The 12944-nt window shown below is 47.0% G+C and overlaps 2 protein-coding genes across 10 annotated transcripts in view; both read right to left on the bottom strand.

The window, feature by feature from the left end:
• RARS1 (arginyl-tRNA synthetase 1) overlaps positions 1-12944 on the bottom strand; it is a 234378-nt gene that overhangs the window by 59291 nt on the left and 162143 nt on the right. The window lies entirely within an intron of this gene.
• The window catches only part of WWC1 (WW and C2 domain containing 1), a 181970-nt gene continuing 176760 nt past the window's right edge, over positions 7735-12944 (bottom strand). For 4 of the 9 annotated variants that reach the window (XM_032158580.2, XM_032158582.2, XM_058440118.1 and 1 more), the window contains exons 21-23: positions 12328-12579; positions 9353-9477; positions 7735-8055 (exon numbers count right to left, since the gene is read on the bottom strand). In XM_032158580.2, coding sequence (XP_032014471.1) covers positions 7989-8055; positions 9353-9477; positions 12328-12579 — 444 coding nt within the window. In that variant the 3' untranslated portion in view covers positions 7735-7988. The remainder of the gene's footprint in view (positions 8056-9352; positions 9478-12327; positions 12580-12944) is intronic. The other 5 variants (XM_032158581.2, XM_032158584.2, XM_032158583.2 and 2 more) reach the window with 3 other exon arrangements.

Raw genomic sequence — 12944 nt, 5'->3', positions numbered from 1 at the left:
CATTCAGTGGTGGGTGGCCTCTTATCAGGAAGGAATGCATGTTGGTTATTGTGGTGAAATGGCAAAAGGGAGGGGGAGTTGGTGGAAATCGGCGGTGGAGCCAGGCTTTCCAAAGGTCTGGTTTCTGTTTAGACTTTAGGGAAGAATACCTACCAGCAGCTAGGGAGGGCGTGGGTATAAGGAGTTGTGTTCCACCTCCAGATGCTGTCCCGGCTCTCCTTGGCCAACAGGACAGGACTTCCATTCAGTCAGTCATGGGGCTTAGGATTTTGGTTTTACTTCTCAAGAGAAAATGAACTAACTAGGAAGAAATGAAAAAAGCTATGGGGAGGGAAAGAATGACTGGAACCTTAAATTTTCCTTCTAGTGGTAAAGTTTTAATGACCCAGGTCTGATCACACGCTACTTGTTTCCATAGGGAATAATGTTGATTTCACCATCAATCTGTAAATGCTGTTTACTAGTTTTTAACTTTTTAAATCAACTCACAGCAGAGGAAGCTTTATGATTACATGATTACAGAGCAGTGTGTAAATGTGATACCCTTTTTTAAACTATATAAAAATAATAATGTAACCAAGAAAAATTAGAAGTTGTGGCTGGGAAGGAGAAAAGGTAAGTATGTGCCATAATGTCCTCATCTCTATGGCGAGGAGTGGAGAGGTCTTACTGAAGATGATGAATAAAAATAATACAGGCCATTTTTATTTTATTTTATTTATTTATTTATTTTTGAGACAGAGTCTCACTCTATCGCCCAGGCTGGAGTGCAGCGGCATGATCTCGGCTCACTGCAACCTCTGCCTCCTGGGTTCAAGCAATTCTCCTGCCTCAGCCTCCCGAGTAGCTGGGACTACAGGCGCATGCTGCCACACCTGGCTAATTTCTTTTGTATTTTAGTAGAGACGGAGTTTCACTGTGTTGCCCAGGCTGGTCTCGAACTCCTGAGCTCAGGCAATCTGCCCACCTCCACCTTCCAAAGTGCTAGGATTACAGGAGTGAGTCACTGCGCTTGGCCTAGACCATTTTTAAAAAGTGGAAACCACCAGATAAACTACTGTGAGTGGTAGATTCCAGAGGGTGGGGGTGTCTTTTATTGTGTATCTCATACCCTTCTACAGCATTGTAAGAATTTTTTTTTTAACTGTATTGCCAAAGGATGAATTATAGCCAATTTAAAGATCTCAGTTGGCTTTATCGCAATTCTAGAATTGGGCAATGCTTCAGTCCATGAAATAGAATCGGTGTTCCAAAGCACTGAGCAGAAGAGGCTGGCTTCATAGAGAAGGCCTGAAGGAAGCGGAAGCTAAGAACAGAGTGTATTAGCCCTTTCAAAGTTACTTTTCTCGTAAGGTGGGGACGTAATAGAATAATAGAAAAATAACTGCGTAGTTAACAACAGTTTCCTTCAGGCTACCTTTTTGCCTGTAAGGATTAAGGCAGAGGGAACTTCTTCATGACTGAAGGACTGAAGGCTTCAAAGGACCTGTCTGGGAAATTGGGTGTTCTCTCTCTCCTGATTTCCCTGAAGGTCAGGTGACTTAGTTTAGGTTTGGTGACATGAAACTTGAGCATGGGTGACTCCATTCTGATTTTTAGTCTGGTCTGTTGGGGCCTGGTGCAGGAGCTTAGTCCAAAACGATGGCCGCCTATCATTTTACTTAATGATATGTATCAATTACTTACATAATAATTGAAAACTAAGTCTAATTTTTTTCAAAAAAGACACTAAGCTCCCATCCTGAGGCTCTGGGAAAGGGCACGCTCTTTGAGACAGCGTCTCACTCTATTGTCCAGGCTGGAGTGCAGTGGCACAATCTCGGTTCACTGCAACCTCCACCTCCCAGGTTCAAGCAATTCTCCTGCCTCAGCTGTGCACTCTCCTACGCATGGTGAGAATGCCCCCAAGCACAGAGTGACTCTCCTAGGGAGGGGTGGGGCTGAGACAAAGCCCTGACCTAGTAGGAGGCAGGTCCCCTGACCCTTGAAAGCCTCTCCTTGTCCCTCTCCTTACTATCACAAGGGTGGTGGGAAGGCCCACCCAGGGTGCGTGAGCCACTGCACCCGGCCCCAGATGTTTTCATCATCACTATTTTTGCTATTTCTTTGTTTCACCATATAAAGTATTTTTCTTTAAATTGATTCACTTTATTAACTTAAATATTTACTTATCCTCATCTTAAACAGTAATATCTGTGAAAGCATGGGTTTGATGGGCAAGTTATATATAATGTATATTAAAACAAATATGACTATAAATATAAAAATTCACCCATGTACCACCTAACATTTTCTCCTGTCACCAATCATACACCTATGCCTCCCTCTGGGGAAACACTGCATCCAGTCACTTGTTGTCACAGTAGCCTGTAGAGAGGGTTGAAAACCACTCGGAAGTGTGTGCCCACGTTCATGTTGGTACTTGGCAGGATTAGAATTAGAACTTTGGTCTCAGCTTAATTCACTCACTGAACAATTGTTGGAGGGTCTGCCATCTGTCAGGGACTGTTCTGGCCCTGGGGCTAAAATAGTCAATAAGATATGCATGGTGCCTGCCCTGCGTCTCCAACATCCTAATAAGCAGACAGATAAAACTAAAGAATCAAATACATAAATGCAAATGGTAAAAAGTACTGCAATGGCAAGCTTGTGTTCTTTTGTTACTCTGATTAGCCTCATGTATATTTATCAGCTACTCTGTGGTTGGTTGCACATTTATTACTTACCACATTCTCCTAAATACATTTATTCAGGCCAGTGTGGTGGCTCACGCCTGTAATTTCAGCATTTTGGGAGGCTGAGGTAGGCAGATCACTTGAGGTCAGGAGTTCAAGTCCAGTCTGGCCAGCATGGTGAAACACTGTCTCTACTAAAACTACAAAAATTAGCCAAGAATGGTGGTGCATGCCTGTAGTCCCAGCTACTTGGGAAGCTGAGGCAGGAGAATGGCTTGAGTCTAGGAGGTGGAGGTTGCAGTGAGCTGAGATCACATCACTCCACTCCAGCCTGGGCGACTCTGTCTCAAAAAAAAACAAAAAAAAAAACCACATTTATTCAGTCCCAAGGGCCCTGAGAGAAACCTTACCAAAGGTGTAGGCCAAACTCGTAAGGTTTAGTTATTCCCAGAATCATCTAGAATATAACAACTAGAAAATACTCCCTACTAGAATATAACAATTTTCCTACCATCCATTAGCAACGTACGTCTTTTCTCTACCTAATCTCATTGAATCTTCACCTCACTCAGTGAAGAAGAGCAGGCATCTCATCTTGCTCAAAGTCCTGGAGTTGGAGGTAGGTGCAGTGTGGACATGGCACTCAGGACTTCTGTTTTCCAGAGTCTCATCTTTTTCTACTGGCCTTCAAGCAATGGAGACAGAGAGGTATGTTACAGTTTTACCTGGGAGTCTAATAGTGCATTTCAAGAATGAGGGCAGTAATTTATCTACAGACATATTCATACATGTGCCAAAGGATGTATAGACACAGAAATTAGGCACTGTCAAAGCAAGTGACTGGTGACAACAGACGTGTCCATCCATTAACTGATGGCACATCCATTCAGTGGAATACTACATAGTTGTATGAATGAGTAGATACCTTATTGAGATAAGATACCAGATATCTTTTTTTTTTTGGAGTCTTACTCTGTTGCTCAGGCTGGAGTGCAGTGGCGTGATCTCGGCTCACTGCCACGCCTGGCTCTTCAGTGAATTTAAACATTACATGTGTCTTAGCTCCCAATCGCTTCCGCTTCTTTATGCTGTGGGGTCACAAGTGTGTTTTGGGGCAGGGGGTGATGCCCTGAGCTGGATCGGATGGGGGTCTGCACCCTGGCACCTGACAAAACCAGCTTTTAGTACTCCTGTTCTACACAGAGCCTTTCTGGCTTCCTTATTAGAATAACAAAGATGTAGAGACTAAATACACCTTTGAGGCAGATTTTTCATCACATCTATTCATTCAATTCATTTCACAAATATTAAGAACCCACTCTACATCAGACCTAACAAAAACGAGGCAAATGTCCCTGCTTTAAGAGCTTATGCTCCAGGGCAGAGAGGGATCTTGAGGGGTGCGGCTCCAGCTGAGACCTGAAGGGTGAGAAGAAGCTGGCTATGTGAAGTTAGTGTGAAGACATGGAGGAAGACTGCGCCAAGCAGAAGGAATTAGGACTGCAAAGTGCTGGTGGAGGGAAGGAGAAAAAGAAGGGCCAGTGTGACTGAAGCCTGCTTAGCAAGGGGATAGTTAACTGGAAGAATCTTAGTCATTTGCCTTCTTGAGAGGCAGAAAGCACATGTGCATATTGCAAAAAGGTCTGTACTCAAAGCCAACCATCGCCTTTAGGAGTGGGAGGATCAAACCCAGTGAGGTTTGCTGTCTTTTTTCAGACTAGTATCCTAGTACCCTGCCTTTCTCCCCACCCTATGCAGAGAAACCACAGGAATTTGTGACTTCATTCTTAAAGACCAAGGATTCTAAGGCCCTACAATTAGGGCCTCATGTGGTGCAGTGTGGTAACGCCACCGTGAAACAGAAGCTGGAGCTGAAAGAAAATAGAGATTTTGGAGGTGAAAGATGGAATTAACATCCTAGCTATAGCCATTTATTATTTATGTGAGCTTGAGGGGGTCATTTCACATTTCCCGGCTTTGTTTCCCGAAGGTCCTGGAAAAGACACATGCACAATTATAAGTGAACATTTATTTATTTTTAAATTTCTCTCTAGGCAAACAACGGAATGTATTGGTGGTTTGCTGGTGGACCATTTATAGAGAATTCAACTTCACGGCTGGAAGATGTCTGTTGCCTTCTGCAGAGGTGGTCTGGTTCTCCCCACAAACGCCCCAACAGCTGAAGTGATGCTGAGATGCACTTCTTCAGGCAGGAGGATTTGCTCCATGTAGCTTTTCCCATACACAGGTAGGGCGTTTACAGCTCTGCTTCATAGCAGCGGATGCTGCAGGGGTATGAGGGGCTGACCCTTGCTGGGAGAACTGAGCACAGATGAATGTGTCACCGAGAAGGAATTCCATAACACATGTGACTTTCAAAGTTTTTATTGAGTCCAAATGGACTGCAAGTACAGTGAGGATGCTGCTGCCTTTCGTGCCAATGAATTCAGGCTCCAAGATCCCCAGGACAGCCCCATTCTGTCTCCATCTCTTGCATCTGCTTTCCTTTGCAGGTTGGCCTCATTTTCCTAATCCCATTGCCCCCATGAAGCTGGAACCATGGCCAGAGATAGCCTTGGGAAGAGAAAATCTCATCTCTAACCTTTGAGTGGAAAATGCTAGGGAATGGTTCTGAATGGCTCAGCTGGGCCCCATGCCTCTCCTTGGTCTAATCATGGGAGCCAAAGGGATGGGTCACTTACAGCCAGCTTGGGTCATTTGCCCTGTTGCTATGGCCAGTGCCCTTCACAGAAGGGCAGAAATGATCATGGAGTCAGCGAGGAGAGCAGCCTCCTCAAAGCTCAGAGCTGTGTAGGCACAGGGGCCACAGAGCAGCACGAGATCATCCTTGTGCTCTACAACCTAGTACAATTGAGTTGGGGAAGGTGTTGATTGATACTCATATGAAGACATTACAAAGTCAACCCTGAATGTGGCTGGTGGAATTCAATGGAAGGAGAGAGAACGTCAGAGATTGATGTGTTCAGAGATGTGAAGCCATGGGGCAGGAGGAAGCCCCGGGCCAGTGGTGAGAAATAGGGCTGGGTAGCAGCTATCCGGGGGGCCTGGAAGCCACAGGGGGAAGAAGAGTAGATTCTACACCACTATAGGTTCCTTATACATGAGGAGAGACAGCCAGGTAAGGGATATGCTGGGGAGAGGGGGAAGAGCCTCAGCAGCAAGTGAAGGTGGCGCCACTCCCTCCATCACTGCCCACGGGTCCCCAGTGGCCTGGAGAGGGCCATGAATTTCAGGTTCCCTGTGTGACTCGCCAATAAGATGCAGGCCTCACCATTTTTCCTGTCTCTGCCTGGGTTTCACTCACTTTGTACCAGTGGGGCTCTCAAATTGCGGTGTGCATAAGACTTACAGAGGGAACATGGGTAAAACACTGGCACTGGGGACCGTCCCAGGGTGGGTGGGATAGTTCAGTGGGTCTAGAGAGGGACCTGACAGTCTGCATTTTATTTTTATTATTATTATTTTTTTGAGATGGAGTTACGCTCTTGTTGCCCAGGCTGGAGTCAATGGTGCCATCTCGGCTCACTGCAACCTCCACCTCCTGGGTTCAAGCCTTGGCCACCCAAGTAGCTGGGATTACACGTATGCGCCACCACGCCCAGCTAATTATGTATTTTTAGTAGAGACCAGGTTTCTCTGTGTTGATCAGGCTGGTCTCGAACCCCCGACCTCAGTTGATCTGCCCGCCTCAGCCTCCCAAAGTGCTGGGATTACATGCATGAGCCACCGCGCCGGCCAGTCTGCATTTTTCTTTTTTTTTTTTTTTTTGAGGCGGAGTCTTGCTCTGTCACCCAGGCTGGAGTGCAGTGGCACAATCTCGGCTCACTACAAGCTCTGCCTCCCAGGTTCAGGTCATTCTCCTGCCTCAGCCTCCCGAGTAGCTGGGACTATAGGTGCCCGCCACCACGCCCGGCTAATTTTTTGTATTTGTAGTAGAGACAGGGTTTCACTGTGTCAGCCAGGATGGTCTCAACAGTCTGCATTTTTAATAGGCTGCCCCAGGTGATTCTGATATAGCTGGTGCAACTTGCTTTGCTGAGTGGTGCAATAGACCTTGAGAAAAGTTGCACAGGGTAATGTCCGACAGGAAGGAAGAAGAGATTTGTGGCTGTTGCTATTTGTTAGAAAGTGACTTCTGATTGTCTGCAACAGACCCTGCAAAGCTCTGAGCTGGGTAGGGATAGGAGCCACAGGAGCAGCACGAAGCACAAGCTGCAGCACCTACTGCCCCTGGGTTGGGGACGACATGGAATGATGCTCATACGAAGAAATTGTGAAGTCATCTCTCATTGGGTGGGGTGGAATTCCATAGAAGGAGACAGTACAGAGAGCATATCCCCAGTCTAACTTGCGGATGTGGATTCCCAATGAGCTGAGCAGTCATTTTAATTTAATGAGCAAATGAAAACAGTGGGCAAAAGAACAAATAAATGTTTCCAGGACTGGGGATGGGTGGGAAAGAAATGACTGGAAAGGGGAGAGTCAAAAATCAGGGAAACAGATGGAGTGAGGGGTAGGAAAGAAAAAGAGAGCAACAGGAAGATTCTTTTTGAAAGGCCACTTTATTGATGGAGATCAAACTGAATGGAGTTCCCCACAGCCCTCCCCTCACTCATGTTAGTGGCTTCACTGGGCATCTGAGACCAGCGTGGCCTGTCACCCACATAGACTAGACTGCTTAGCCCGCCCAGCCTATCACACCGCCCGCTCCACGTTGGGCAGCCACATAAAAACACGTCACAGCTCAAGAAGATCCGTGGATGCACCTCTGAATCCCCCCCCAATGGTTTCTGTGCATTTTTTTAATATTGTACAAAATATGTTAACTAGGAAAAATTAGCTGTACTGTGACAAGTGTGGGACGTCCTATTAGGATTACCGTCCCCCAGGCATTACTTCTTATTGCAGTAAGACCTCTAAAAGGTGGAGCTGTACAAACCAAAAAAAATCTAAACGATTTTAAGAAGAGCAGCAACTCAATACTGCTTTAGTTCATTTAAATTTTCTTTCCCAAAAATACACTCCTAAATATACAAACTATACAATCTTATTATTTTAATGCTGGTTTTTTTTTGTTTCCATTTTTTTTGTGTGTGTGTTTTGTTTTTGTTTTTGTTCTGTCTTTAATAACAACAGTAGGAACCAAACTAAAAAATCGGTTCATCTTCAAACCAACAAGAGCACTAGAGGACTTGTGACTTGGTACCTTCATATAACACCACATAAATAACTTTAGCCACAGTCAATGTTCACAGCCTGGTCAGTGGAACAAAGGAAATACTTTTCTGGCGATTAGACGTCATCTGCAGAGAGAGCTGGGATATTCATCCGAGGCCGGGTGAAAAATGCCATCTTCTCCCTATAAGAGAGGCCATCCCTTTAGAGCAGGGGTTTTCTTTTTTTTTTTTTTTTTTTGACGGAGGGTCACTCTTTCACCCAGGCTGGAATGCAGTGGCGCGATCTCAGCTCACTGCAGGCTCCGCCGCCCGGGGTTCCGCCATTCTCCTGCCTCAGCCTCCCGCGTAGCTGGGACTACAGGCGCCCGCCACCTCGCCCGGCTAATTTTTTGTATTTTTAGTAGAGACGGGGTTTCACCGTGTTAGCCAGGATGGTCTCAATCTCCTGACCTCGTGATCTGCCCGCCTCGGCCTCCCAAAGTGCTGGGATTACAGGCGTGAGCCACCGCGCCCGGCCTAGAGCAGGGGTTTTCAACCTCACTCTACAGAGATTCTGGGCAGGATAATTCTTTGTCGTGGGGGCTGTACTATACATTCACTGCAGAATATTTAGCAACGTCCTTGGCCTCTTACCCTCTAGATGCTGGCCGCATCCTTGACCTCCAGTTATGACAACACAAAATGTATGCTCATTGCCAAATGTTCCAGGGGGCAGGGGAGAACTCACCTCTGGTTGAGAACCACTGCTTTAAAGGACCATTAGCATGAACAATGACCCTTAGTTCAACTCAAATCAGAGGCTTCTCAGAGTTTAAAAGGACTCCTGGGCCACTTCGAATGTTTGTTTGTTTCAGATTCTCAATTTGTTAAAAAGTTAAGAGATGCCCAAAGATAGTTGTACAAATGTACATTTTAAATGTTTATATTCCACAAAGGAAATTTTTTTTTAGTACACACACAAACATGTGTACCTTATTTGAGAGGACATCAGAAGTCTAAACGCTAGGGCCTCCATGGATGGGAGGCCCAGGCCAAAAGGCATTCGGGACCCTCCGAGAATACATCCGGGTCCAGCACTGCAAGAAAGCACCTCCCTGAGATCCTAGCAGGTGGCAGGCAGAGCCAGGGAGGCCCAGCGAGCATCCATCACCCCCAGGCTTATTTATCACTCAGCCAACCCTCCACAATTACCAGTGAGGAAAACACTACGAGGAAAGGCTGGAGCAGGTGGCTCATTCATTAAACAAGAGGATCTAACAAATTAGCTCGAGTTGTGTGGGGACTGATAAAGACAGCTGAGGGAAGAGCACTGCAGAGCTCATGGATCGCCAGGGATGGCTTGGCGGAGGATGAACATCTGTTACAGGGAAAGCCAGTGCTCTGTGAGCAAGGGATGAGAGCAGTAAGACCACAGACAGAAGACTAAGGCCGTGGGTTGGCTGAGAAAGGGATGGGGGGCTGCCGGGGCCCTCTGCTTACCTGAAAGACTGCACTTCTGGAGGTTCCTTACAGCTCTGGCCTCGGAGCCTGTGCACATCCTTGGCAGCTGCCCTCATCATCTTGTCTGTCTGAAGCTCACCCTTGTGCTCCGCTCGGTCCATCTGCTGGGCAAAGCAAGCAAGGCCCTGAGTCAGTGGAGGGGGCCTCCAGAAAGGGGCGAGGAGAACTCGCTATCACAACAGAGGGGGCTACTGTAGGGACGGCACCCTCACTCTTGCTCCACGTGGGATCCACTTCATTCAGAACGATAATGGGAAGTGCTCAAATAATCTGTTTGAGTGAAGAGATTTTTGGGGCCAGGAAACGGAATACCTGTGTGGATCTGAGGAAGTGAGGAGATGAGGGCTGCCTGGTGAAATGTGCGCTACCTCTAATCCTCAGGCCACCTAGGAGGGTAGATGTTATTACCTCTATTTTACCCAGGAAACTGAGGCTCCGGCAGAGTAAGAAATTTCTTCAATGTCAGACTACTAAAAAGTGGTGGAAACTCAGTCCCAAGCCAAGCAGTAGTTCTTAAGAGGCTTGGGTATAACACTATGCCCCTTCCTCCTAATGTAAATGTATGCAAACACTTTTGAGAACAAACCACAGACAGCCCTAAAATATCCACGTACCATATACTTGAAAACATTGCACAAAGACAGAATTTTGGTAAATAAAGCCATCATTTTTTTTTGTTTTTGTTTTTGTTTTTTGTTTTTTTTTGAGACGGAGTCTCGCTCTGTCGCCCAGGCTGGAGTGCAGTGGTGCAATCTCGGCTCACTGCAAGCTCCGCCTCCTGGGTTCACGCCATTCTCCTGCCTCAGCCTCCCGAGTAGCTGGGACTACAAGCGCCCGCCACCACGCCTGTCTAATTTTTTGTATTTTTAGTAGAGATGGGGTTTCACCATTCAAAGGATGGTCTCGATCTCCTGACCTTGTGATCCGCCCGCCTTGGCCTCCCAAAGTGCTGGGATTACAGGCATGAGCCACTGCACCCGGCCTAAAGCCATCATATCAATGGTTCTTTGTTAGAAGTCATAGATGGTACTTTTTTTTTTTTTTTTTTTTACTATTTGAAAGGTCAAGTTTTCTAAGTTTGTTTTTCTTAAGTCACGGCACGTATTACTTCTCAGTCTTTTGAATAAGATCAAGTGTTAAGGTAGGGCACATAGGCACTTGTTTTCTGATCTCTTTTTGCGTTGGTTACCAGGAAGCTCAAAGATAAATATAATACCTAAATATAATTAGGTTACTTTAGGTTTGGGATATATTTATTTCCTCTCCTCCTTCAAGCCTTCCAAGTTTCTATTTTCCCCTCAATGTTCTTGTTATAATCCTGTTTATAAGTAAACAGGGTATAAATAAGAAAGAAATAAACTTTTCTGGAACTTCAGAACTGCCAGAGTCAGTTTGAAGCTCCCATATCAGTCCAGGCCTAAGAAGTCCAGCATCATCTTCCCGCCCTAGGGCATCACCACCTGTAATGAGCACTGAGATTTCAGCTGATGGTCCTGACATTTCAGGTAGGCACCCTCTGTAAGGTGCTCTCAGCAAGTCTGGCTGTGTGCAGAGGGAACTAGCAAAAGTCTTTCTTGCCGTGGGTGGTGATCACAGAGTGGCAGGTATTATTTTTCATAAATGAGTAGAGAATGGCCCTTGCATATTGGTCCTATATCGTTTATTTCTTCATGGCAGTCTGGGATCTGCTGGCTTAAAAGCCTGCTGGTGCCAAACTCAAATTTTTACCCCTCCAGTTGTTTTAAATATAGCTCAAATAAGCAGCTTTTAAAGCCATATACAACCTTCCTGTTTTGCATACCCTGTGAAACTGTACCCAACATTTGTTAGCCATAGATAGATAAACCCTGGGCCTATAAGAGACCCCAAGCTGCTGCTGTGCTTTGGAGTTCTCTGATGCAGAGACTCCCCATCGTGCTGCAGAGCTACCTTACCTAGATGGCCTCTCTTCCCCAGCTCTCCCCTGGGAGTTCCCTTGCCTTCCTCCACACTGGGCAGTAGCCCCCAGCACCTTTGGAAGGTCTCATGCTGTGAGGGACTTCCCCTGCATGCAAACCTGTCAAAGCGCAGCGCAAGCCAGGCATGCTGGCTCATGCCTGTAATCGCAACACTTTGGGAGGCCGAGGCGGGTTGATTGTTTGAGCCCAGGAGTTCAAGACCAGCCTGGGCAACATGGAGAAACCCCATCTCTACAAAAAATACAAAAATTAGCTGGGCATATTGGTATGCACCTGTCATCCCAGTTACTCAGGAGGCTAAGGTGGGAGGATCGATAGAGCCTGGGAGGTGGAGGTTGCAGTGAGCCATCATGCCACCACACTCCAGCCCGGGCGACAGAGAGAAAACCTGTCTCCAAAAAAAAAAAAAAAAAAGCACAGCTAATATAAAACTTTGTGTGCTAACACCATTTTGAGGTTATATCTTTCTCCTTGATCAACCCCTAAATCCCTTAAACTCATTATAGCAGGGCAGAGGTGCCAGCCGACTTGTACTCCAGGGCATCCTTGTTAGCAGAAGGCCCTGGTGTGACCAGCCCTTCTCCCCCTTTGGCAAGGGCTGCCCTGTGGGACTTCCTGGGCAGGCATCGAGGCAGGTCAGTGTCCTATTGTTACTCAAAGTGCGTACTGTGGCACAGATTGGGTACCCTATGTATTTCATGAAGAACTGCATGATGAGTACATGTGTGAATAATAAGGGCTTGCACACAAAAGCACATCAACAAATGTAGTAAATGGGCCTTGCAGCCAGGTGAAAGGTTCATAAGGTTGAGTGTGCAAAGCGATTTCTGGATCCCCCTGCTGATGTGAACGAGGGATGGGTGGAACACCCTCAGTGGAAGCTGTGGTGGGAATTGTAGGATGCATCATGAGCTCTGGCCTCTCTTCCCTGGGGCAGTGTCCCCCGACTCTCTGGGGCAGAGTGCAGGGCTCCCCTGCCTTCGAGGCAGCACTCACCCGCTTCTCCAGCATCCTCAGCAGCAGGCGGAAACGCTCGTCCTCACGCAACCACTGCGGCAGCTCCTTCTCCCCATGGCTCTTGGCTTGTTCCAGCTGCTCCTTGAGCTCCTTCAGCACCGAGATCTCCTGGGTCAGTTGGCTGTGCCAGGTTCTTGTCGCCTGCAGGTCTAACTCCAGGTCCAGCGAGGTACGGATCAGACGCTCAGAGCGCAGCGACTTGACCGAGGAAGGCTGTGGGGGAGGGGACGGCTTCTCTTGTTATTAGAGCTCTGCCCGGTGAGCCCACCCAGCCTCTTCCTCTGACCCTCAAATGCCCTCTCTTGGTTTATCCATAGGCACCCACTCCTTTCGAATGGGGCTTGCCCTTCCCCGGGAAGCCTGTTTTGAATTCTCCCACTCAGCTCATGTTTATTGGGCATTTATTATGTCCCAGGAACGGTACTAAGCACTTTATTTCCATAACCTCGTTTCATTTTCACAAACCTAGGAGGTCCCGAGGTTTATCATCTGCACAGATGAGGCTTGCAGAGGTTAAGTCCCACAGGATATGTGTGGTAAAGCTGAAGCTCCACTCCACGAAGCTGGCTGCAGTCCCCACCCGCCCTCTCTGTACA

This window comes from Hylobates moloch, unplaced genomic scaffold, assembly GCF_009828535.3.
Source record: "Hylobates moloch isolate HMO894 unplaced genomic scaffold, HMol_V3 SCAFFOLD_6, whole genome shotgun sequence".
NCBI lineage: Eukaryota > Metazoa > Chordata > Mammalia > Primates > Hylobatidae > Hylobates > Hylobates moloch.
Note: the sequence above shows the minus strand (reverse complement) of the source record. Positions and strands in the feature narration are given on the sequence as shown.